The 27,378-nt window shown below is 45.1% G+C and overlaps 1 protein-coding gene across 2 annotated transcripts in view; it reads right to left on the bottom strand.

Moving 5' to 3' along the window:
- The window catches only part of ERG (ETS transcription factor ERG), a 65,105-nt gene that overhangs the window by 15,901 nt on the left and 21,826 nt on the right, over positions 1 to 27,378 (bottom strand). Inside the window, exons 1-3 of one of the 2 annotated variants that reach the window (XM_018088714.2) lie at positions 18,207 to 18,337; positions 17,793 to 18,010; positions 2,618 to 2,769 (exon numbers count right to left, since the gene is read on the bottom strand). In XM_018088714.2, coding sequence (XP_017944203.1) covers positions 2,618 to 2,769; positions 17,793 to 18,010; positions 18,207 to 18,251 — 415 coding nt within the window. In that variant the 5' untranslated portion in view covers positions 18,252 to 18,337. Of the gene's footprint in view, positions 1 to 2,617; positions 2,770 to 17,792; positions 18,011 to 18,206; positions 18,338 to 27,378 lie in introns of those variants that run through there. The other variant, XM_018088715.2, reaches the window with a different exon arrangement.

Genomic DNA, 27,378 nt, shown 5'->3' on the forward strand with positions numbered 1-27,378 from the left:
GCCCATTCCAGTCTCAAGGGATAATAACTGTCTGTGGAAAACTGATAGGGAAGAGCTGTGAGCTGAGTGTTAACAAAACCTCTGCTGCTGAATGAGCTCCTCCTCTCATTTAGTTCTTCTGTCTCATAAGTTTTACCCAAAGATTAACAGAGGTTTCTGACCCACCAACAGCTCTGCAACTCGTAGCTGAACAATTTTCAAAGCTCCCTGTTGAATCTGTGTCTTTATTCAAGTGAAATTTCCACTCATGTCAGACCTACACTTTCTTGGGTGTAGATTAAGTAAGAACTCACAGATTTGACCAGTTATTTCATAAACTAGGGTAATATCCTAACTAATATTAAAACATTTCACATTTTCTTTCCTGGATGCTGTGTTGTACTGGAGTACATTGCTACACCTGCCTGGGTTTTTACTTTATACCTGTAGTATTGGCAAAACCACCTGGGGAAAAAAAAACAAAACAAGAACCAGTCCAGATTTGCAGCAAAATGTTTTTGAATGAATCCTTAATTTTAACTCTTTTCCCCCCTCTAAACTCCTCCTTTTCCGTTTCTCTTCCATTTTACTTTTCACTGTTCTTGAGTAAGGACCCGACATCATGAAGACCCCTCAGGACCTTTAGTGAACCTCCCCACAACAGGAGACAGTTCCTTACATGAACAATACATACTTTGTGCAGAGAAAAGTATTAAAGCCAAGGGGAAAAAAAATCTTCAAGAGTTTCTGCCTTCCCACCTAAAAGACTCAGTGATTCTGTGACATCCTGAAGACTGAGAATGGAGCACATGGAGGTCGATTGGCTGCTGTCCAAGACATGGAAGTCTGTAGAAGGGCTGGGACCTGGATGATAACTTAAATAGCTTTTCTATACCTTAACTTCAGTGCCATTCCCTCTCTTCTGACTCTTCAGGTTGGTCTGAAAGAGGTGGAGACCTCTTTCCACAGGGAATACCGAGAGACTCTCATGTTGTTGCTCACTCCTAATCCTTCATCCCTTAGTGCCTCCCTTTTTCTAATGCTTCTCTTAGCATTTTAAGCCTTGGGCTTCTCTGTTCTCTGCATTTCAGCAAAAACACTTAAAAGAATACCTCCATCTGGTATGAAATGTGTAGCAAACTAGAGGGATGCAAGTCTGGTGGTAAATCTGGGGTGTGGATGGGACTGGCCACACCTACAGCAGAGAATTCTGACAACTACTTCAGTTTGGTTTGAAGTAAACAGCCAAACACCAGGAGGTTTATCAAAACATTTTGATGATGCCCATAATTTTTAATTCTTCCTGTTTATGATAATTAGAATAAGAAAGTTGCCACAGCTGAAGTATGACTTTTTCGTTTATGAATGTTGCCACATGAACTGCACATTGCCTATGCAGTAATCAAAACCTACTGATTTTTGCCTATTTATTTCTTCCAGTGACCCCAAAATAGTGACTGTGACATTCCTTGAATGTCACTCAAATTGACCTCGAAACACACCTCCAGGAATACACTAGGAAAAAAATACCTTGCTGAGCTAAGGGTTGCTAAAAGACTAAAAAATGCCAAACACCAGGAAGACAAATATTTTAGAAGAATATTTAAATGTCATGCATTTCAGTGTGGTCTCCTTCCAGTTGGCAGGACACTCATTATTCAGTGCATCACTCTTCTGTCTTCAGGACAGAATTGACAATACCATTGCAGAGGACACTGCAACAGATTTGTCCACACCTATCTTGACAAATAACTGAAATAATCACAGCTTGCAAAATTGGCCACAGTCAGTACTCTTGCACATCTTAGCAACCGAAAAACTGTAAGAATGTTAAGCAACAGAGCAGAGGCAGCAATATTTCAGATAGGCACATCTCTGCTGGGGAGGAACCAGTAGCAAAACATTCCCTCCTGCTTGCAGGTGTTGTGTTTATCCAGTGTGCATCCAGTGGTTTATCAACAACCACATATGGCATGATGGCCTCTGATTTTGGAAATGGGTCTGCTAATTATTTTACAAACCAGACTTCCAGCAGAGGTTTGTTTGGAGGGCAAGAAGTGAATGTGCCTTCTTGGCCCATTAACTGCTGGATCCCACAGCCAAGCCTGCCAAGGCTAACCAGGAATTTCTCAACTGGGCTCTTACATTGCAGTGGAGTTGTCAGTTTGCTTATTAAAATGTTTTACACTGCCTAAACTCAGGGGAGACAACCCAGATAAAAGGCTTTGGATGCCCTGGTGGATTGTGCTTTTCGTGTGCTGAGGGTGGTTTGGTATTTGGATTTCATGTGCTACAGTGATCCTTTCTCCCACACAGGCTGCACCCAGCTAGTCCATGGTCCAGGAAATGCAAGTGGCTCTTTTGCCCACTTTAGGGTGAAATCCTCCAAAAGGAGCTGGAGAAGTCAGATAAGATCTGAGTGCCTGTCATCAGCCAGTCCTGCTGATGAATTGATAAGAATAGGTTGAGGAGGTGGCTTTGCTGAGATACTTCTCATCTCATTCTCTCAATAACCCTGGGAAATTACTGCTCTTTTCGTCCTGATTGCCACTTTTGTCCAAATCTCCTTAAATAATCTTAGTAAATTTGAGGGAAATGCAATTTTTTCAGCTTGAAATTTTCAAGCAGGGGGTCTCACCTGCTGGCACGATGACTCTTCGTTCGTTGGTGGTCATGTTTGGGGGTGGAACGTGCTTCTCTTCCATGTAGTTTCCATAGTTCATCCCAACACTGTCTGAGCCGCTGACCATCTTCCCTCCTTTTGCCACGCTGCAGTCATCAGGAGAATTCCTAGACAGAGAGGAAAGGTGTGCTTCTATTATTATTCCAATCCCTATTACTGCTGTTAGCAAAGAATCACCCTGAATGAAATGGAAAAACAGGACTTGGGCTGTCCCTGGAAAACTCAGTATCTGCCACCCAGTGACTCTGCTGATTCCTTCACTCAGTGGACCACGTATTTATGTCTCCAAAACTGCAAACACTAATGATTTACTCCCAGAGACCAACACGGAATTGAGGCTTGTCCATGACCTTCCTCAGCCTGGTGGCTGCATTTCTCCCTCCAAACACCTCACAGGCGACTCAACAAACACAGAGCTGTACCTAATGCAAATTTTCTGAGGGAAAACTATTATTAGTTGCCATTGTCCAAGGCTTGGACAGCTTCCCATCTCTGCTGCCATCGTTGTTTCACATGGGCCAGGCTCAGCTGCTCTTTATGCCATGCAATGTCACACTTTTCCATGTGTGGCTCCCAGAAAAGGAGCATTTGCCAAAGCCACAATTCCAAATACCACACACACGACTGGAAAAACCTTTCAGCTCCCGACCAGCCCAGTCTCCATGGCACTGTAGTCAAGGAATGGAAACCTGCAGAGGATCTGCAACCAGACACCTCTTTAATTTTGGCTCTGCCTTCTGAATAGGGCTTTTAGGTTTAACATCCCACGGGGGGCTCCCTAATGGCATTTTAATTGCATCACAGTTTTCTTTCTGGCAGACACAAGACATATTTGTCCCTTAATTTAATGTCTACAACGTGTTTCATCAGGGAGAGAAAAATTGTTACGAAAATCAAAACAAAGAACACAGCCATGGGGAATACCTGGAAATGTAAAGGGGCTGCTTGGCAAGGGAAGGAGGGTGTTAGCTGGGTTTGGGGTTTTTTAGTGATACTTCATTACTGACAAGCTTTCTTTTAGTCCTACCATTTAACTCCTGAAACTGTACTATGGGCTTACTAAACAAGCAGAAAGTCACAGAATCACAGAATCCTAGAACCATGGAATGGTTTGGGTTGGAAGGCACCTTAAAGATCATCCAGTCACACTCCCTGCCATGGGCAGGGACACCTTCCACTAGACCAGGTTGCTCCAAGCTCTGTCCAGCCTGGCCTTGGACACTTCCAGGGATCCAGAGGTAGCCACAGCTTCTCTGGGCAACCTGTTCCAGGGCCTCCCCACACTCATAGCCAAGAATTTCTTCCTAATATCCAATCTAACCCTGCTCTCCTTCAGCTCAAGGCCATTCCCCCTCGTCCTGTCACTCCAGGCCCTATAGGAAAGTCCCTTTTCAACTTTCTTGTAGCTCCTTTAGGCACTGGAAGGTGCTCCAAGGTCTCCCTGGAGCCTTCTCCAGACTGAACAATCCCAAAACTCTCGCCTTGTCTCCATAGCAGAGGTGCTCCAGCCCTGGGATTAATTTAGTGGCCTCCTCTGGACTCTAAGTCAGCTTCTGATGCTTCATTTGCTTCCAATTATTTTTCAGTCTAGAGAACCAAGAGACTCTCCAAGACCCAGACTGCTGAAAGTGCTTTTCATGATCTGCCCTGTAAAATGTGTTTAACACAGATCCTCTTGCTTTCCCCAGCTTGGAAATTCCATTGGAAATCCTTGCAAGCAGCAATGTCACTGTGAGCCCACCAGTGGTCAGAACACACGTGTCTTCCCAGAAGGGTTTTGCTATTGTTTGAGGGCAAAAGAGGGAAAATAATGTATAGTTTGGATCAACATCTGTCCAACACACAACAAAAGGGTGTGGCAGATATTTTATCCCATTCCCAGGTGACTCAGTTGACTGCTCAGCACTACCATGGCTCGGGAAGTAATGCAATTATAATTCTCACACATGTGCTTTAAAGAAAGTAACCAGGACTTGGAAAGGTGAGAAGACTTCCTGAAAATCTTTGATACTAAAATTACATTTTATATATATATATATCAGGTTTTTTCTATGCAGTGTTTCTACTAATTTTACCCCTTAATGTATGTATATAAAAGAAAATTTAAATGCTGATGGTTTTCAGTTTAAAAATAAAATATATTCATATTCCATATGAAATGTGCCTTGTGTAAAGGCCCTGAAACTGCTCTGTCAGCCACAGGGCTGAATAACAACTACAAGGAAGATACAGTCAGCACCTGCCCTTGAGAGGTGGGGAATTCAGCCTTTCCTCTCACAACCAGAGCACTTGGGCACTACTCTCCCAGGTTTAATTTTGCTCTCCTACTACACACCACTAATTATAATCCTGGGCTGTAGCTATTTCTGTCTAAGCAGAGCTGAGCAAAACAAAGCAACGTTTTCTTTTGGACATAAAACGTTGAAAGAGAGCTTTTGTGACGGTTCCTTGGGACCAAAACGTTGGATTTTTCTATTTACTTTAATAAAGAGAAACGGCATGTATGCATAAGTGAGTCTGCACACTAAATCATGTGTATTAGGAAACATCCTCCTCCTGCTGCCCTTAGACCTGTGCAGATGTGCACCATGACTTCCAAAAGCAATTATGGTACAAAGAACTATTTGGCCCATTCACTGACTTTTTAGGGATGTTTTGGGGAAATGGAGAGCCAGGAGCATCTTTTAATCTAACTGGCACAGTTATTTTTTTTATTGTTTTTTTTCTGGGAACAGTAACTAGGGATACAGGGACCCCAAAGTCTTTCTGCTGATGTGAAATATCCCATTGGCACAGCCCACACCATTTCTAGGGGCAATTGTGCATGAAAAACACTCTTGTAAACACTGAACAGCAAATGATGTGAAAGATCCAGTAGCACACAACTTCTGGCAACCTGACAGGGCTTCTGAGATGGTTTTCTGATCTGAATATAAACACACAGGGGTGGGGGAGAAGATCATAAATAAGTCATAACTTTTCATCAAGATCCAGAAGCAGATGGTCAAGAGCTCACTGGGTGGACAAGCAAATCTCCCATTCATCAAATCTCCCAAGACCAAGCTTAACTTTGAGCACTTAAGCAGCTCCATGGGACCAACAGGACTACTCAGATACTTCAAATTGAGTGTGGGCTCAAAACCACTGAGCCAGGGCTTAGTTCAACTGCCTGGAACAGACTTCCACAGTACAGAAAGCAAAACTGAAAATGCAAACAGACATTAGAAAATGGTACTTCTAGTGCCCAGAACAACAAGAGAGTGATTGTCTACAAAGGGTTGTTTTTTTTTTTAGGACTTTCTGTGAGTCTGCTTTATTTCTGAGCCACCAGGGTGGAAAAGCAGCTTTTGGAAAGCATGCCCGGTGTAAAAGGTGCAGCTTTGCAGTGATTCATCCTCAGCTCCGGGTCTGAAATGAAACACAAGATGTTTTTCTTTGCAGCTGCATGTTATTCTTACCCTTTGTAAATATACTGTGTTACACCTGGAATTTACACGAAAAACATTTAAAAACCGAAAAAGAGGGAAGGCTTCAGACAATCATGGCACCCAAGAACAGTCCAGGCCTGAGCTGATTCAGCTCTGATTGCTGATAAATGCCTGTTGAGAAAGTATTTCCTCACAGGGCCTTGGACCTGGAAGCCTCACCTTTATGCAGGGTCACTTAAAATTGAGCTGATTTGATGGTTAAATTTATCACCCACTCCTACTGAAGCTTATTGGAGTTTTGCCAGCCACTGACTCTGATGAAAGCAGATGTAAGTTCATAAATAAGTGTATGAAACACATTTTTTCCTCTTCACTATGCTACTATTTTCCCCATGTGACAGAGAACACCTGTGTTGTGTTAAAATGCAAGGTATCAGAGAAATACAGATTAAGAATCAGCAAAATTCTGCCTGATCTCTGTGACATTCCTACAATACAAACTCCTCCCTTTAATATTTCTGAAGTTCACAGAGAAATAAATGAAAAAAAATTGTATTGTCCAAATATCTATGTCTTTACAAATTTATTTAATTATCCAAGTTTGGATAACTTTCTTACTTATAGAAAAGGGGTCTCAGGAGGGTAGAAAAGTGTAAGGGTATCTTTGAACAGCTTTCCATGCATGGTCTCCATGTGAGGTCAGAGGACAGGCTGAGCTACCAGAACTTTCCTTCTGGATAAAGATTGATCTCCACCTCTTCTCTGTCATTTTGCAATGCCATTGATCTGAGGAAAAGGGGAATGACCCCAGCAGGGCTGTGATGCCCCCACCCCATCCTTATGTACAAGAGGGAGAGCTCCACAAACCAGCTCCCACCCACGATTTGGGCCAACATATTCCAATTTATGTTTAGCAAAAATGACATCCTGCAAAGGTCAGCTCATACTGAGAGGATTGCAAAGCAAGTTCAGGCTCATCTCCACTCACTGCAGCTACAAAAGCTGTGGTGGATTTGGTCAGTGCTTCCTACCCAGAACTGTTCATCACTGAAAAAGTGGCCTATGAAGAGAAAACCCCAAACTTCTCTGAGATTTCTTACTTAGAGGTAAGTAGTGATTTCTTACTTACACTGGGGACAACCCAACCCTCCCTGGGGAGAAGGAGCCTGTGCTTCCCAGCCACTGGAGCAGGAGCAGGGATGCACCAGCAGCTTTGCAAGGCCTGGGAGCTGCTTCCCTGGCACCCGGGGTGATCTCCACGGGTACTAAGGGAGACTCTGAAAGGAGTTTCCAGAGGGGATATTAGAGACCCCAACACTTGCCATAGAATCACAGAATCATAGAAATGTTGGGTTGAAAGGAACTCTAAAGATCATCCAGTCCCACCCCCTGCCAGGGCCAGGGACACCTTCCACTAGCCCAGGTTGCTCCAAGCCCCATCCAACCTGGCTTTGGACACTTCCAGGGATCCAGGGGCAGCCACAGCTTCTCTGGGCAACCTGTGCCAGGGCCTCCCCACCCTCACAACCAAGAATTTCTTCCCAATATCCCACCTAACCCTGCTGTTTTTCAGTTTGAAGTCATTCCCCCTTGTCCTGTCACTCCAGGCCCTTGCAAATAGTCTCTCTTCATCCTTCTTATCGTCTCCTTCAGGCCCTGCAAGGCCACAATCAAGTCACCCCAAAGCCTTCTCTTCTCCAGGCTGAACAATCCCAGCTCTCCCAGTCTTTCCTCCCAGCAGAGCTGCTCCAGCCCTGGGATCCTCTTGGTGCCTCCTCTGGACTCTCTCCAGCTGCTCTGGTAGCTCAGTGTCCACCACACACACTCATCCCCCACCACCTGGACATGGATGCTCGGCATCTTCTGTGCACACACCAGGCAGAGCCCTGCACATGCACCAAACCCTCTGCTCCTGGGCAGGCACCTGGCCTTAAGAATGCTGCCTGGGGTGCTCACACAGGCTCCTGCCCAACTGCTCAGTGAACCAGGCTGGGGAGCTGCTTACCCAGCAAGTACTTAAATAAGTAAGGAAATGGGTGGGTGGGTAAGTAACTCAGTGCTTAGTTAAAACCTGAGTCACTCCCCCACCCGTGTGTGGTGGCTGTGGGAAGGGGATACTTCCCCTCAGGAAAGGGGATGGTCAAGGTGGGAAAAAGCTGCTGAGGCCTGTGAAAGGGAGGGAAGCCCTCCCCTGTGGAAGGATGCCCACCAGTGGCTTAAAGTGATGCTGAAGCCACGGTGACAGGCTGCTTATATTTGCTATATGGCATCAAAAGTAGGACTAAGAAGACAGAAGAAAAGAAAAAAAAAAAAGATAAACAAGATATATAAATTCTTTGCAGACAGGGTGATTAGATACTGGAATTAGATATTGGAATGGGCTACCCAGGGAGATGTTGGAGTCCCCATCGCTGGAGGTGTCCAAGGAAGGACTGGCCATGGCACTCAGTGCTCTGGGCTGGGGGACAAGGTGGAGGTTGGGCACAGGTTGGATCCCATGATCTCAGAGGTCTCTTCCAACCTAAATCATTCTGGGATTCTGTGAAAAACCAAGTCCTCCTAGGGCCACTCAGTCATGGCAGAGCACAGCTCCACATGGGTAGTGGCAACCAAAAGGGTTCAGCAGCCCCAACAGACCATGGCAATGGAGAGGCTGGGGCTGGGGCAGCCCCACGTGAACACAACCCTGCAGCACCCAAAACACGGGGATTAATCACTGTGTGGGGTGCCCTGTACTCGGTAGGTGCTCAGGGTTACACGGGGCTGTCCCAGGGGTCACCTGGAAATGTCACCTGGAGGTGCCTCTGGTTCCTTTCCCTAGTGAAAGAAGAAAGCCACCACCACACACCAACACACACAACGCCCTTGGCTTTCCGCAGGCGAAACGGGAGGTGCACATTTATCGAGCTGCTCATGTTCATTTCCAATCAAACAACAACTTCGACTAAATCAATCTTTTCTTTTTCTATTCTTTTCCCCTTCCCTTTCCCTGGCTATCCTGCAGCCCACAGCTGCTCCAAGCCTTAAGGCCATCATGGCAAATTAAGGCAGTCAGCATCTGGCTCACTAGAGGCCAGTCAAGCTATAAATATTACCAGCCTGGCTCTTTGTGTTCACAGTGTGGGGAAACAGCTGGTTTAAGTTTGACTGCACGTTGTCATTTCTCCATTAGCGCAAACACTTCAATATTTCTTACGTGTCAGGTTGGAGTGAAGAAAGGGAAAGAGGGGAAGGGGGTCACGAAAAGCCAAAGCTAAGAAATGATGTTCTGTATATATACATAATTTACAATTAGATTGCTGCCTGGGAGAAGGCTGAGGTCTGACATGGTGATAGCTAGGCCAAAGCCACAACGACTTCCCAGTTGGCCTATAACTTTCAGGACCTATTTTCTCTTGTTTTTCTTTTATTATTTTTATAGAAATTCTATTATAATGGTAACAGATTACATTTCTCAAATTGTATTTCATTTCAAGAGCTTGTAAGACTGTTGTATTTGTGGTTTCGTGAAATATGAAATACAGGGAGACGGGGCCCTTCCCAAACCACATGTGCCTTCTTTTGTGGGCAGGGATCATATAGAAAGTTAGTAAAGTAGTATGCCAGGCATAAACAGAAGTGACATCCTGTATGGAAACCATAATCCCCTGTGTCTGTGGAATGTCTGCTGATTTTCATGACTAACTTTATCGGGCTGTGAGGCAGACGGGTGCAAAATGGTAAAGCCAATGATCAGCCCCTTTTCTTACCTTCTGTTTTGTCTTAAAAAGCTGTTCCCAAACTTTAAATACTGAACAGCCCCACTGATGTTGCCCTGATCAAAATAAAACACCTATTAATGAAGGAGGAGAGGAGTCAGAGACAACCTGACTGTGTCATGCCAGCCAGGGGGGACAACACAACCCCCAGCTCTAAATGCTGCAGACACAAGAAATCCTCTACTGGAAATCAAGACGTAATGATACCAATAGTCCTAAAAAATGACAGTGATCACAGCTCTTGTGGGGTCATCGGTCATTATTTGAAGCCTATTTTTGTATTTCACTTTGCCTGAAATTCGGTGGCCAATCCAAAATGTATCCATGCCAATTCTGAATGAGCCCATTTGTCCCAGAGTGGAAAGTTCCTTAGCCAGCACCTGCCAGCCCAGTACCCCCCAAAAAGTTGCAAAAGAAAAAAAAAAACAGTTATAGTATCAGTGAGCTGAGTTTGTTTTTCTCTTTGGCAACATGTTTGCCTCAAGGATGGAGCCAAACCATGCACACACACACACATAAGTGCTGGTGTTAAGCTCGTGGGTTTTCAGAGCAAACAGGAACTTCTCGGAGCAGTCACACACGGAGAAGATCCTGAATTTGCAGTTTTTCCAGTTCGGTTGGCAGCCACTCCACCAGCCACCCAGTCAGTGGGAAAGAAGATTATCAGCCTGAGATAACTGATGTCTTTTTACCCAAGATTATGGGAAAAACATTACTTTAAACAGGCAGCTCCAATAAGTGCATTAGGAAAGGCCTGCTCTTAAGACAGATCTCCGTGGACTGACGTAGGGGCTGACTCAAGCCCTGCTGGAGACTGAGGAGAGAGTCCCATGGACTGCAGTGGGGTTTGGACCATGCCTGCTGTTTAGTCTGAGCTGAGGTTTCCCGGGAATGCCAGGGCTGCATGCCGGTGGCGCACCACCAGATGTGGAAGGGATGGCGCCGTGTCCCCGCCGCAGGGTTGTGCTCCAGGGGTGGAAAAAGCCATGCCCTTGAAAAACAAGTGATGTCAGGGGGATTGCTGCAGCTCAGCCCTGTTTGTCCACATGCTGGACACTCGCAAGGTGGGTGTCAGGAGGGTGGTGCCAGGCTCCTCTTGGCGGTGCCCAGAGACAGGACGAGGAGCAACGGCCGCAAACTAAAACACAAGAAGTTCCACCTCAACATGAGGGAGAACTTATTTCCCAGGAAGGTGAAGAGCATTGGAACAGCAGCCCAGGGAGAGTGTGGAGTCTCCTTCTCTGGGCAGTTGTTCCAGTGCTCTTCACTCTCCATGGAAAGAAGTTCGTCCTCATGTTGAAGCTTCCTCAAGCTCTTGATATTCCAAACCCACTTGGACATGCTCCTGTGTCACCTGCTCCAGGTGACCCTGCCTTGGCAGGGGAGTTGGACTGGATGATGTCCAGAGGTTCCTTCCACCCCTGACAATTCTGTGATTCAGGGATTCTCTGAAAGTTTGCAAATGCTCCAACTTGGTCCATCCGTATCCAACCACAGGCTGGAATGTTATGCAGATCCCACCAGCCTGGATCCTGGGAGCAGGATGGCTCTGCTGTGGTGGGAATTCAGAGCTCCACATGGATGACTGCACCCTCCTCAGTGCCCAGGCACAGCAGCTGTCACACATCCAGACTGTGCAAGGTATCTCGAGTGCTGCCCATTCTGACTTGCTGGCTTGGATAGCACAAAATAGCTACTCCTTAGAACACTTTACATCAAGGGGAAAATTAAAAAAACTCCAACAAGAAAACTCGAGGTCACTCTGTGCTCTGAAAACTCCTTCTGTGTGCTAGATGTGCTCAACCCAGCCAGTACAGAGGCCCTTTGATGAAAATTCAGGCAAAGAAAAAATGATGTTTCCCAAAAGAGCCAGCACAAAAGATCTATTAAGTGATAATTTCACCCTCAAATGGTTTTCAAGCAACAATTGGTAGCACTTAAATCAACATTTTGAACATTATTAAATCTTAAGGGCAACTAATTATTTCTGGCATTTCTTTAAAACTCCTGTGATCAGCCAAGCTGATGTTGGAAAGCTTCTGCTGTGCTTTCACTGCAGTTCACTTTTAAAATACCTCCTCAGTGAAATCATCACGCTGCAAATGAAATCTGAATAAGACTCTGTGTTTCACTTCAGCCTGCCTTAAAATAAAAATGGATTATCTACCAGTTAATGTGGTTATTCCAAGCTACCTTTGTACAGTGCCACTCCTGGGCACGGTAGAGCCCCATGGGCGAGTGTATTCCGAGATTGCTGGACAATCCATGGATTTAAATGTTGTTTAAGCAGCACCCAGGTCCTCCTGAGAGCATTTTCACAGGAGTGGATTTCTCCCTAAATGCATAACATGAATTGTGGCAGAATTGCTCATGCTTAATTTGATAAAATGTGTAAAGAATGATAAACAGAACAATAAATAACGGTGCGGCACATGCGACATACAGATTTATATATATGTATATAAATATATATTTATATTTATATATATGTATATATGTATATAAATATATATTTATATATATATAAAATATATATAAATAAATATATATATATAAATCCCTATACCAGGGTGAATCTTTTGGTCTGACTCAAGAGCAATAAATAGCAGGAAACACTATTATTACATTCAGGTGAAAGATTGACTCTATGGGGGCACAAAAGGTCTCATTAGATTTATGTACCTGGGAGAAATGTAATGGCTGTACCTACATAATATATTTAAAGAAACTCAATTTGATACCACCTGTGACAATCTGCATTATTTATGCAACAACAGCAAGGTAAATGGCAGCTTTAATTTAAACTTTTCAGGCTTTATTTAATTTAAGGTGGGCCCTCAGGCTGTATTTTCTGGTGGGTTTAGCTCTAAAAATGCTGTTATTGTTAAAGAAAACTGGGTAGCTAATCCCTCTGAAAATAACCCTTTAATTTTACTCTAATGGTATTTTTTTTGGTATTCACAGGAATGCCAGTTATGTTTTGAGGTTTAATGTAAGGCAATAACAGGTAAAGTATATGTGGGAAAAGTCCTACCAGACAAGCACATTTTTCTACTTAATTGTGGACGTCTAAAGGGTTCAGCGTGCTCCTAAAATTTTACACCCTCTCCCAGATGACAGAATACATGGCCAGGAAATAAAGTGAGAAGGGAGAGCTGGACAGCAAATATTGCCATTTTAACTCCTCCCTGCTCACCCCTTTGTGGGGTCTCATACCCTACTTTGCATCCTCTTTACGCCGAATTATTCAGACCCAGGTGCCCAGCAAGACAATTCCAGAGGATACACTCTGGAGATCCTCCAGGTAGCACTTCCATGGCTCAGCAAAGTGATGTCATAGTTTAGACTCCTTTGGGACCACCCAGATTTTAAAAAGGGTATAAACAGAGCAGGTACAGCTTTACTAAAAATGAAAAGCGGCTCCAAGCGCTCCAGCTCCTGCACGTGTTAATTTTCAACATAGGAAGTATTTTTTAACAACTGAGCATTTCATTTAAGGCAACAAATTTATGCACTGCAAAAGAGCAGGGTGGGGAAACCTCCTGCAGAAAGGAAAAATGCAAAGTGACCTACAGAATCACAGGGTACCACCAATCTGATACACGTGTTTTTTTCCCTAAAACTGGTTGGAATTTCACATACTAGGAAGATTCCAATCCCCAAAGTGTAATAACACCCTACATATGACGTACACACGTGCATGTGAGTTTTAGAAGTGCCACAACACCTTTATTTTTGTTACTTGGCAGTGCTAGTTCTCCATTAGAAGTGTATTATTTAAGATCTATATTTTCAGGCACGAGTTAGGCCTTATAAAATAATAGTTCTTTGATGAAATAAATGGGGTTTTTTTAACTATAATAATATTTTTTATTATTTTTGTGCATAGTATAAACATATATACGCACACAATTTTGTTGTTGTTGTTGTTCTGTTAATCTTTTTCTTTTTTGGTAGCTTGTAAGCGAATTTTTTTGTTTCTTTTTCAACAAGTGTCATGTCTTAGGAACTGTAGTGAAGTATGAAATTTCTTTGTCCCAGGTAGGAGCTCTTTCAACAGGGGAGGCTGTCAAATCCAAGATTAATAAACAAAACCCTGCTTTCAGGGTTGCAGGTTATTTTTAATTCAATATAGAAAGAATTACATTGCATCCCATTATATTTTCTTTAGGAAATCAGTGTTCTGAGCAAAACCATTCTGCAGTTCAGAGCAGTAACTTGTACAGCCTCTTCCAGAGCCACTGCTGAGCTGTTCATTTCCCAGTGGTGGCCACATTAAAAACCTCTGAGTGATGCTGTTTAGAGCAAAATTAAGAACCTATTCTTCATGTGCTGCTCAGCTGATTGGCACTAAACTCCAAATGATGGAGTAGGTAGATCTAATGCTATTTATTTTTAGAGAGGAGACACATAAAATTGCTTCTTTTCATCTCTTTACTTCTGCAGTGGTGGTAAACGTGATCAGGGTGGTGCAAAAGTGTGTCCTGGGGCTCCTTGGAAACTCCTGGGGTGTCTCATCTTCGTAACAACAGTTCTGCTGGAAAGGTCTGAATCAAAATTATGCCCCATGACTAAGTGAAGAAGTTTCTCTTAAAGACAATTCCCCAGTGTTCAGATTATACATCCTTGCAGAAGTAGATGCCTGTTCTGCTTGCAACAGTGCAGATCACAGAAACATAGAATAGTTTGGGTTGGAAGGGACCTTAAAGATTATCCCATTCCAACCCTCTGCCATGGGCAGGGACACCTTCCACTAGCCCAGGTTGCTCCAAGCCCCATCCAACCTGGCCTTGGGCACTTGCAGGGATTATGGGGTAGCCACAGCTTCTCTGGGCAACCTGTGCCAGGGCTCCCCACCCTCACAGGGAAGAATTTCTTCCCAATATCCCACCTAACCCTGCTGTTTTTCAGTTTGAAGCCATTTCCCCTTGTCCTGTCACTCCAGATCCTGATGAAGAGCCCCTCTCCACATGCACAGGGACTTTACACAGACAGTGCAGACACCTCTGCAGGAAAGGCAGACAGTCCTGTCCACAAAGGGCAATTCTGGCAGCTGAAACCAGCAGCAGCTCCTCTCTGCTGGCTCTGCAGGGAGCCAGAGTATCACCCTGAGTGATTCAACACACTAACAGAAAATAGCACAAAGGAAAGGGAATTACAGAATCACAGAATATTCTGAGTTGGGAGGGACCCACAAGGATCATCCAGTCCAAGCCCTGGCCCTGCCCAGGACACTCCAACAATCCCCCCTGCCCCTGAGAGTGTTGTCCAAACCCTCCTGGAGCTCTGGCAGCTTTGGGGCTGTGCCCACTGCCCTGGGGAGCCTGGTCAGTGCCCACCACCCTCTGGGGGAAGAACCTTGTCCTGAGATCCACCCTGAGCCTGCCCTGTCCCAGCTCCAGCCCTTCCCTGGCTCCTGTCCCTGCTTCCAGAGAGCAGAGGTCAGAGCTGCCCCTCAGGAGGAGCTGCAGACCCTGATGAGCTCTGCCCTCAGTGTCCTCTGCTCCAGCTGGACAAGCCAAGTGCCCTCAGCTGCATCTTGTCTGGCCCCTCTGAACCCTTCATCGTCTTCACAGCCTCCTTTGGATGCTCTCTAACAGCTTCATCTTTCTTATAACGTGACACTGCATTGCATTGGTAGACATTATGCAGATAAATCCAAACAGCCTGCTTAATTCAGGGTTTCTGAATGCTTATCCATCCCTGGGAAGTATTTTGAGCTCACATACAGAAGGTGAACACACTTAAAATGGGGAGATATGGGCAGCAAACCTCCACCCCAACCCAAGCACATGCCCCCAAGCCTCCAGGCTGTAAAACAGGCTGAATGTGAGCCTGCCCTGCCCTAAAGTCAGGGTGTCTCAGGGTACCTGGCTCTTCCTGGACCAGGCAAGTCCCTGCAGGAGTCAGAGGATTTAGTGCCTGCAGATGTCTGTTCCCAAATCAGGGCTCCTACCAGTCCCTACTAGTTTGAGGATGCTGGTGTGGGACAACAGGTTTTCCACACCGAGCCCTCACCCACAGGTTATGTGGGTTTGCCTGAGACTCAGTTTAACTGATCTGACTCTGGGCACACATTTTGGGTTTGGTAGGGGTCCTGACCTCTTAAATCAAACTATAACCCTTACCAGGGTTGCTAACAAGGACTAGGCAGGACAAGGTTTCAGTTAATAAAAGGTGGTATTACTGCCCATGATTTTGTCCTTTAAACCACATCAGCAACAGCCAAATTCCTGTGATGCACAAACTGAGCTCTAATATTCAGTCTAGTTATGCATTTCAGGAATCCCAGACAGCAAATTCAGGATTCTGGCTTGACTGCTTTTAAAGTGTGATTGTCCAACAACTCCAAATGGATCTGTGCCATCTCAACTCTTCTTTAAGATCTGGGATATGTCAAAGCAGGAGTCTCTCTATGACTGACGTTAGTTACAATTTATTACCACTAATTACAAATTATTACCACTAATCACAAATTATTACCACTAATCTCAGTAACAATCAACACCAATTATCTACTCTGATGCACTTTATGGAATTTACACTAAGGAAAACTGGGATCAGTTTGCTTACACAAATATTTAAGAGGTAATTTTAGGAAGCAGGTAAGACTGGTTTTGAATCAATAGTCCATTTGTGATTGTGCATTTGCTTAGCATAAAAAAAAAAGACACATATAAAGACACTTGAAATTCTGAATAAGTAGGCTTACAAGAACACTTCCTCTAATTCTTTAAAACTTCAGCTCACCGTTTATTTCCACGTATCTCAAATCTTTGACTATTCACTGGAAATTCTGATTTGGCTTCAGCACAACTTCCATTTTTACCAGTGAAGAGGTGTGATAAGCTGCCAAACCACTTTGCCCATCAACACAGCAAGTGTGAACAGTGACCACAGAGCCCATGGCTCTGAGGTTTTTCTAAACAACTGGTACTGGGAGATGAGATGAGAACACAGTTGTTGGTGACAGAGAGATGTGAAGCACAGCCCTCACTGGTACATCACCACCAGTTGTGAGCAACTGACTCTCTGGACCTTTGCCCTTCAGCAACACCAAAGGAAAACTGTTTCGACAGTGAGGCATTTTAAACAGGAAAACTCTTGTTTGGATAGTTTCCTTGAAAAAAAAAAAAAATCTCCATTGTGTTTTTTCAGATGGCCCAGAGAGTGCTCCTAAGCTTGGGGAAGCTGCTGATTGACACCCAAAAATTCACTGTATTACTCTTTCAGCCTAATCAATACAATTCTCTTTCATAGTGACATTCATAAAAGAAGTCCTGAGGCAACAGTTAATTCACAGACACACTGTGGATACTGCCAGCTGAGCTGAGTAATTTCTTTTCCTGTTCCTTCCTACTCCCCTCCCTCCCTCCATACATGTTTCTTCAGCATGAATTCTTCTAAAATACAACTCCACTTTTTGGCACTGTGTTTACAGTAAATATAAAAGCAAAGATCAAGAGTTTACTCCCCCTGCCATTACAAGATTTATTTTTCTTTTATTCCTATGCTTCTCTGGTTATTTTTAGAGCAAAGGCAACTGCCCAAAATTACTGCATTTGACAACTTCCACCGAGTGTTAGATCACACACCCCACGCCCTGGATGGATCAGCGGTGCTGCTCCAGCCTACAGCAAACCCTCATTTTATTAACTTCAAATACGTGCTCTTTCAAAGCAAGTTCACATCCGAAAATTAGCCACAGTCAGAGGAGACACAGAAGTCTTGCACAAGCTCATGAGAAGACTGTGCCTGTAGCAACTTTTAAGAGCTCCTAACACCTGAACAGGGTTGGGTGGTGTGATGAGGAGACCTGCAGCCTTCTGGGATGGCAGCTGGTGGCCAGGTGCCACCTGGGGCATCTAAAACGGGGCCAGATTCACAGATTTAGAAAACTGAGCTACACCCATCCCATGAAAAAGCGTTCTTGAGCCTCGTTACCTTGACCCATTAACCTGATTGGGGTTACACTCCATCTTGATGGTGACTCTGGCCGGGGGCTGTGACAACCAGTCCTGCTGGGGGACACGTGGGCTCATCTTTGAGGTCTGCCCATATTCACTGGGGGAGGAGGCCGTCATCTCTGTCTTGGCGAGGTGGGGTGATCCGTAGGCACACTCGAACAGGGACTGGTCTTCGCTCACCACTGATAACGCTTCCTGCAAACAGGAGAAGGGTCAGTGGGACCACGTTTCAGAGCAGGCATTACAATATTCCCCCAGGAAAAGGGGCTTGTCCCTCTCACGAGGAGGTGAATTCATCACTTGCTTATTGCTTTTTAGGCCCACGAGTTCTGATGGAGGTGAGGGCCCCTGGGGACAGACATGTTGCCAGCTCTCCCCTGGGGAGACTCACCCCACCAGTGGCTGAGCTGATGGGCAAACACACACCACCAAACATTTGGGAACAGTGGCCAGGAGCTGGGAGGGAGCAGAGGGCAGGATGGGCAGCAAAGCCCAGGTCTGTGGAGTCCCAGGTAGTGATGCAGAGGGCCAGATCTGCCAGGGGTGCAGACAAACCACTGCTTTAACTGCCCCTGAAGGAGCGACCCAAAGCTAGGCCTTGCTGACTCCCTGGGAGCTCCCCTTCCTTCCTCTGGGACACAGGCCAGGTCCTCTCTGGACCAGGAGCTGAGACATCTGGGCACAACCTCTGATCCAGGGACCTCGCCCTGTCTACCAGCATCCACCACCAGCTTCAGCAGAGATGCCCACTCCCAGCCCTGAGAGGATACAGTGCCCACCAGTCACTTCTCTCTCTCTCGTGTCAACCCTTCCTGGCTGGGCATCCTGCTCTGGAGCTGTGGGAAGGGCTTCCCCAGACCCTTTCCCTCACCACAGTGGTTATGTCCTTCGAGGGCAGCAGGGCTCACCAGGCCCCTCAGTGATGGGGCTGCTGCCATCACCTCTGGTTGGGGACCAGACAGACTCCAGAGGGAGGGAATGTAATCCTCTATCCCCAGTGCCATGCATCCATGCTGGTACCAATTCCTTCCCTGTGCTATCATGGTGATGCCTGGGCCAGGCTTGGGCTGGTGCTGACTCTACCACATCCATCAGGAAGCTGTGGGAAGAGTTGAAACTCCTGAGGGGACACATCCTGCCTGAGATGAGGCTCCCTGGCCACGAGAACTGGTCCAGGCTCCCCCACTCCTGCTGTCCCAGCAGTGCACAGGCTCAGGGGGCACCCCTGAAAAGCAAGCTTCCAAGGAAAGCACCCCTCTCCAGGGGCTACTTAGGGTGACCATGGTGCTTGAGGGTGTACACTGGAAGGGGCTGCCCAGGGAGGTGGTGGAGTCCCCATCCCTGGAGATGTCCAAGGAACGACTGGACGGGGCACTCAGTGCTCTGGTTGACAAGGTCGCAGGTTGGACCTGGTGATCTCGGAGGGCTTTTCCAGCCTAAATGACTCTGTGATCCTGTGAGATGGACAGGAAGCACAGCACGACTCCCTCCTCCCAGCCTGGCAGCGAGGCAGGGATGGAGCAGGGGGTGCAGCCCAGCACCTCCCTCCTCACCACACGGCCCTCGCCAGCAGCCAGGGAACAAACCCCAGCCCTGGGCTGGTGAGGAGGCTCAGTGTGCAGCCCATGAGATGACAGCAGCCGTGGAGGAGGCCAGCTGGCAGTGGCTGGAGGTGCAGGGGCCAAGGATGGGGGTGAGGAGGGGAGCCCGAGCCAGATTTTGGGGCAGGGTGCTCCGTGAACGACCCCACCCTCCCGAGGCAGCGTGTGTGGGCTGTGCTGCTGCCAGATCTGCTGCTGATGGCCCACAGGAGGACAATAAAACCGTGTGGCCCTGTCAGCAGAGGATGGTGGAGAAGGGAGAGAGAAAAGACACGGAGTCCTCCAGCTGTCTGCAGGCTCCCACCCTCTCTGCCTGCTGGAAGAGGGCTCTGCACAAGCTCCAGCAGTCACATGCTGCTCTAAAAATCAGCAGTTGTATTTGTTCATTTTAAGGCACATGGTGTGACTCTTGGGGGTGTCCTGTGAGGGGCTAAGAGTTGGACTCGATGATCCTGGTGGGTCCCTTCCAACCAAGGATGTGATTCTGTGGTTCTATTTCTATCATTCCTTTTATCCACCTGGTTTGTGAGCCCTCAGGGTGCACTCTGTTAATATTCATACTTTGCTCTGCAACTGCAAAGGTGGGAACATTGCTTTCTGCTTCTTACTGCTCGTGAAAATTGAGATCCTCCCTTAATATCTGAACTTGGGGAATGGGATCTCAAGCAGCCAAGCCACTGAGAGACTTGTGATTGAATCACCAAGTGCAGGCAGTGATCTGCACCATCTCATTGCTGATTTTCAGATGGCATTTGAGTGCAAAGATCACCACCAGGGTATCACCACTGAGTCCCCAGTTGCTTCCTTGCTCTACACACCCACCAATCTGCACCCCACTACCAGACTGATGCCTCTTGGGTTTCTGGTGATGTAAACGTGGTTCTGTGAGACAAAAAGGATGCCAGAATAACACCTCTCTCCTTTTTGCCATGCCTCTTGTGCTCCTCTGGGTCTCTGATCTGCCAGAAACCTCTGCTGTTGGTGGTCTGAAGCTTTTCTGATGAACCATTTCTGGGAAATTTCTGCAGACCAAGAGGTGGGAGGAGGTGGCTCCCCCAAAGATTCCTCCCTGGCTACACTGTGCTGAGAGACAGCAGGGAGCTTGCTGTGCTTGGGTAGGAAAGTAGCAGGGATCATATCACAAGTCCTAGAGAAAGAAAATGTAAGAAAATAAAAAGCTCCTTCTCAGCAGTCCATCAGAGTTTTCACGAAAAAAAACCCAACCAAAATTAAATATATATATTCACAAACAGAGCCTGGTCAGGTGGTCACAATGCATCCCACACCTCAAACTATCTAATCCACACTTTCCTCTTTTCTGCTCCACTGTACAGCAAACACATGAGCCAGAAAACATCTAACAAAAAGTTAATTTTGGAAGAGGGAGCGCCAGCAAATACATGAAAATGCGAATTATACAGGAGAAAGCAAATACAAGATTGCAAATATAACAGGGTATTACTTTACTTTCTAAGCCATTTATTAATACTTTTCAAAACAAGCATCAAACACTATATAATACATTTCTCATTCTCCCACACACAAGTGAAACAAAGCGAATTCTGCTTCCTATTAAAGAGGAGTGCACCTGATAAAAATTAATGAATACTTAGGGTAAGTATAAATGTAAACACACATGAAAAAATATGGGTTTTCTAATTATTGGCATTTCTAATGACCACAAATATTGCTTGTGATATGGATGCCTATTATGCTGCAAAAAGAGGGAAAGTCCACACATTTTAACTTCCTGAGGAGGACAGAAAATGCTTGAAATATGAGCCCAATTACTAAATGCTGTGCAAATACCTACAACTATGGCAAAAACAAGACACACATAAACAAACCCAAGGGACGGGCTTAAACTTTTAAGACATTTCAGAGGAAAAATTCCTGGTTATTCACGGACAAAGAAAGCTCAGTGTGCTTGCTGGGGTTTTGTTCTGGTTTAATAGCACTCATCTGTACTCCATCCTTATCAGTCAGTGCTCGCTGACAGGGCTGTGAAGGCTCTGGAGGAATAACTGAGTTCCTGCCAGCTTTGTGTGCTCTTGGGTTGGTCCTCATGTGGAAGCCTCATTAATGTGCACTCTATAACAGTGAGTAGCTCTGATATTTCACTCCAAGTCCTCACTGATCTTTGCTGTGCCGTTTTTAAGGACAGTAGGACACGTATCCCCCCCTCCCTTGAGCACGTTATAAAAGCTGAACTGGTCAGCTAAGCCTTTAAAAAATGTTGAGGAGTCAGCATAACTAAAGAACGTGGTCTAAGCTGGGATTAGCCTTACTTCCTCTTTAACCACCTTTTCTCTCTTCTCACACCTAAATGAGATTGAGATTTCGGAGTGAGAAATATGGAAAATATGTTTAACATCTCTTCTACCCCTCCTGTGAGCCAGGACTCAGGTAGTTACACTGACTGTCCTCTCCTCCAAACACAACCAGGACCATTGATGTCAACGTACCAGCAACCACTACAGATGATATTTGTGGTCCTTGCATATCCTCAAGCACAGGGAAAAAAGTCCTCTGTAACTCAGGGATGGGAGTTGTGTGTCCAGGATTGCAACTGCTGCCTTTCTTCCTCTCAGTGATCTCAAATTACAGAATCCCAGAATGGTTTGGGTTGGAAGGGACCTTGAAGATCATCTCGTTCCAACCCCCTGCCATGGGCAGGGACACCTTCCACTAGCCCAGGTTGCTCCAAGCCCCGTCCAACCTGACCTTGGACACTTCCAGGGATCCAGGGGCAGCCACAGCTTCTCTGAGCAACCTGTGCCAGGGCCTCTCCACCCTCACAGGGAAGAATTTCTTCCTAATATCCAGTCTAACCCCGCCCTCCTTCAGCTTAAGGCCATTCTCTTTTGTCCTATCACTCCATGCCCTTTTGAAAAGTCCTTTTCCAACCTTCTTGTAGCCCGTTTAGGCACTGGAAGGTGCTCTAAGGTTTCCCTGGAGCCTTCTCTTCTCCAGGATGAACAGCCCCAGCCCTCCCAGCCTGTCTACTTAAAAGGGGAGGATTTCTGGCCCAGGCTTTTCTGAGTCCACTGACCCTGCAAGACACGGTGATGCTGAACAATCAGAACTCAAAACAACCTGATATAACCCCATGTGAAACTCATCCTCTGGGAAAGCATAGAAACAGCATCAAGAAATATGAAGCATTTCTCAGCTCTGCAGGAATGGCTGACAAGTGGCATAATTTTGGCTCTTCAAACGTGAACTCTTGAAAGGAAGGTTCTAACAGCAAACTGCTGCACTGAAACAGCTCAGAGAAAGCAGTTGTGGGTATTTCTTCCTCGAATACAGGGACTTAGAACTGTGTTTTCTGCTCTAATTGCACATGCAAAAGCTCCTGGACCAAACAGAATATAAAAATTGTCAGAATTCACAGTCATGAAAAACAGCGGCGTGGCCTGGCCACGTAGAAATGTAAACAAAACTATTAACACTGACAATGTTTGGCAAGGCTTTATTACATATGGATGCCAGTTCCATTTCTAGTAAAAGCTTTTCATTACTCATGCACATCTTAATCCTTTTTTTTTCTCATCCATATTAATGCTGTTTCTGGGGCAGCTTGGCAACATCAAGCCTCAAGTGGGATAAAACAGCGTAAACATTAACATTACCAAAGAGATGCATTATAGGGTTCTTTCATTTTTGACAAGTTATGTATCTCTGTAACAACAATTTTAGTAGTGATTGGATCATTTTCCTGGATTTCACATGGCAATAACATGCCCTCAGGACAGCTCAGAAACAAAACCTTTCATTTCTAGTAACCACTGCCTAAAGTGATATGAAGAAAGCAACACACACAGTTTATGCCAGCAGGTGAGAAAGGTAATTCATGCAAATCTGTGAAGCAGAGTTGTTGGTATCTGAGGCCAACACTGAACACAAATTTTCTTTATTTCATCTTCCTTTTCCTCTCATGACATCACCAGCAAGACAAACAAACAAAAAAAATCCCCTGTTCCTTCATCAAGACTTTTATTTTATAATCACTTGTACCGTGCAAAACCTGGCTTCTCCCTTGGACTTTCTGTACTAATGATAAAAGAACAAAATGATTTCTCTCTTTGGTTTTGACTTATGCTTCGCTGATAAGTTTTTTAAAATAGAAAAAGAATAACAGACTGACAAATTTGTAGAACAATAGGTACAGCAACGCCTTTAAAGTAGGCATAAAGTCATTAGGACAAAGGTGTTTACTTAATCAAATGCAAGATTACTTGGCCTGGAAGCAAGAAGTTACAGGAAATGTGATTGAAGTAGTTCCCATCATGAGAAGTATATGCAAGCTGCCCTGTCCTTTAACTGCAATGTCAGGAACTAAGGACAAAGACTTTTTTTACTGAAGCTTGATCAAAATTAAGAAATGGCTAAAAAAGGCAATAAGGTGTGGGGTTGTGCAGCATAATTTGCTTGCGCAGAGGGATCTTGGGGGAAAATACAGCAGCAGGATGTTAAAATACTTTGGAGGCCATTCTAACCCAAGGGTTTTAAATTGAAAACTGTTGGGCTTTTTTTTTTTTTCATGGGCAATGTTTTAAACTGAGTTTACATTAGGAAGAAATTCTTGGTTGTGAGGGTGGAGAGGCCCTGGCACAGGTTGCCCAGAGAAGCTGTGGCTGCCCCTGGATCCCTGGAAGTGTCCAAGGCCAGGCTGGAAGGGGCTTGGAGCAACCTGGGCTAGTGGAAGGTGTCCCTGCCCGTGGAAGGTGACCCTGCCCATGGCAGGGGGTGGAACTAGATGATCTTTAAGGTCCCTTCCAATTCAAACCACTCTGTGACTCTATGATTTTATGATCCCAAAATATTCAGCTCTGTTTTTTCTTCATTCTTTCAGATTTTTCCATGGTTTACTGCTCGATCCCCATAAAAGAAAAGGTTTAGTAGACCTTTTTGTCTATCCAAAATCTACCAAGTGATTTCCTGCTCAAGAAAAAAAAAAAAATGCTTCAAGAACTTTCAAAGTCAAGAACTTACTGGGTAACACTGTCAAAATCCGAGCAGCCAATATCACACCAGTATGATGAGAAATGCTGTCCACAAACCAGCAGGATACTGGGCAAGAAATGCACATCAAGAGGAGGATGCATGAAGAGACACAAATAGAGCAACGACCCTGGTTGTGCATTGAGATGGTACAGATACAAAAATGAACTTATTGCTTGGAGAGTCAGCACTCAGGACTCCAAATGAACCTGTTACCCTTGACTTGCAACAGCTGCAATTAAAAACTTTTAATTAGCTTTGCCATGTGTCCACTTTTGACACACGTTTTTTTAATATTTCTCCTCATTAACGTAAACAACTTTTACTTCTTCCCTAATCTGAATTTCACAGTAAACAAGCACAAGCTCAGAGCTCCACGCAGCCACAAGTTCAGACACGGGCTGCTTCCCATCACTTCTCACACGTCTGCGGTCGGTCAGAGAAATTAATTCTCCGTTCCACGAAGAATTCTGACATCCTGAGACTCATTTTCATCTTAAATTAGACCAAAAGCTGTTATAAGAAAACTTTCACCCAACTGTTTATTAAAAGGACGGATTGTAACGCGCTGGCGTGTGTTTCGCAGATGTTACAGCTTTCTAATAAACACACTTGCAGAGGACCTGTTTTTTTCTGAGGGAAGATTGTTCTGATTAAGACCATGCAATTAGGCCTGTAAGCGTTTCCATGCTTTTTTGCACTCATTATCCTTTGTATACTCGATGACATTTGTTCCTGAGGTTGTTTAAATGGGATTACACACGACTGTTACTGAGAGAAGGAACAGGTGACAGCGTGGAGGAGAGCACACAGCGCACACCTTGACCAAGCCTGCTTGCTACTCTCTGTTCTTCCTCAGGCTGCATCTCCTGATGCTCTAGGAACTGTTTATCTGGAGTGAAAGCCTAATTCCAAACAGGCCAGGAATGTCATTTCCAGGCTGGAACAGCGAGCACACGCAAGGCTGGACACCAGAACCTCTCAGAGCAGTGGGCAGCCTTCCAGCCTGAAACCCTGCTCACGTCTGCAACAGGCACCACTGCACGATGGAACAAGCTGTGGCTGAGCTGCTTAAAGAGCTTCCAGCCTAAATTTGCAGCCCTGCTTTAAAGCCAAGTCTTTTGAGCCTTGGATTCATGGCATCCAGCAGGAATCGGTGGAATAAAAGACAAATGATTGATGTTTTAGCCTTGCTGGGGCATATTAATCACTGTGCTCATACAACTCTCTCCTGACCATTTGCAAGAGGAGGATATTCAATACGGTGTGTGGAACATACTGGAAAAGGTTACTGCTCAAAATGCAGTCACCTGAGTCAGGAATTGCAATACACATCTGGAATATGTTTTCCTTCTAAATCTCCGAGCCTTGGATTCATTAGATCAGACAAAAATCCACATATTCTATTCATGAGAGAGTTCAGGAACAACAAAAAGCCTTGGCAAGTACAAGATAGGAAAGACAGATGTTGTCCTCACCTCCACCCATGAGAACCTGATTGCCAGCTCAGCAAACATCCCCCACCTCTTTGCAGGGAGCACTTGGATGGTCCCTGTTAACCCAAACACAGGCCTGGTGCTGCCCCTTATCAACCATTTCACCTCTTGCTGAGGAAAACACAAGGATATTTGGAGTGCCACTTGAAAAAAGGAATAATCAAGCATCCATCAAACCTGATGTTATGAAATTTCGGGCAAGGCTCATTTCTGGGAAGCAATAGCAGATGTCTGAGGCCTTATCCTGCAGGGTAAACCCTTCTCCTGACTTCACCAGGAACGTGAACAGAGGCCTCATGGCTAAGCCCAAAGGCTTAATATTTTGTGCCTTGATGAACAAATTCTGAAATATTATAAATTCAAATGTAAACTGTGCTGCTTTATCACAATTTTTAATATACAAACCATCATTCCTGAAATGTTGACTAACCCTATTTTTGCCCAGGCTTTCTGACATGTCCTATTATCACAAGGTAATATTTGTAGCATAAGGCATTCAAATCCAGGTCTCTAAGTGCTTCATAAAGTAAAAAATCATCGTTCCACTGTTGCAGATGGGGAAAATTTGGTTAAGAATTGCTAAAAAAGGGTCTTGGTTTAGCAAACATATCTCCATTATGCTGAGCTCCGTGTCCTATTGGGCATTACCCTGAATCTCACACACTGAGATTATCAGAGCAACTTCCAGAGATCAGGAAACATCTGATTTAAAGAGCTGCCATCTCACAACGAATTGTTTCATCTGCAGCCTTTATCTGGCAGTAAAATGCAAATTAATAGCTTGACACCAAATCAGGAGTTAACAAATGGAAGTAGGGAACTTTTTTGTGCCTGTCACATGCCCTGCACACCGTCAAAGCAGCCCAGTGGGCTGGTACAAATACAGCAATGAAACCCTCCACCCTGCACCTGCTTGAATTTCAATGCCCAGGCGACTTCAAGCTGCTTGGAATCAGCTCTGTCCATGCAAAACCACCAAAGAACTGCACCTGCACCTCAGAATTCTCCTTCTGCACGAGCAGAGTGCTGGCAAATCACTCAAACACTGAGGCAACACCAGGTTTTATCAAGGGCACCGTCAGCTGAACGAAGAGGTGGCTGCAGGGCTGGAGCAGCACAACAATCAAAATACATATTCCTGAATGATTATGTCAACCCTTCCATCCCCAGTGCTAAGAACAATACAAAATATCCTGCAGATTGTATATTGTATGAGCATTTTTAAAGAAATTGTAGCTTTGTATGCTTATTTTAGCACTTCCATCCACGTAAAGAGCTCTTAACACTGAAGTCTGAATGACTATTTTTTTCAGTCAATACAATAGACTTTTCTTCCTTTTCATCTTGAGAGTATTGTCAATTATGGAGGACTTTGAAAGCCTGAAGTTTTTTTCCTCCTCCATGCTTGGCTGTTAACTTCTAGGGCTTCACAATGCCTGGAAAATCGGGAAAACTTGGATAT

This window comes from Manacus vitellinus, unplaced genomic scaffold (genome assembly GCF_001715985.3).
Source record: "Manacus vitellinus isolate BGI_N305 unplaced genomic scaffold, ASM171598v3 scaffold_108_pilon, whole genome shotgun sequence".
Taxonomy (NCBI): Eukaryota; Metazoa; Chordata; class Aves; order Passeriformes; family Pipridae; genus Manacus; species Manacus vitellinus.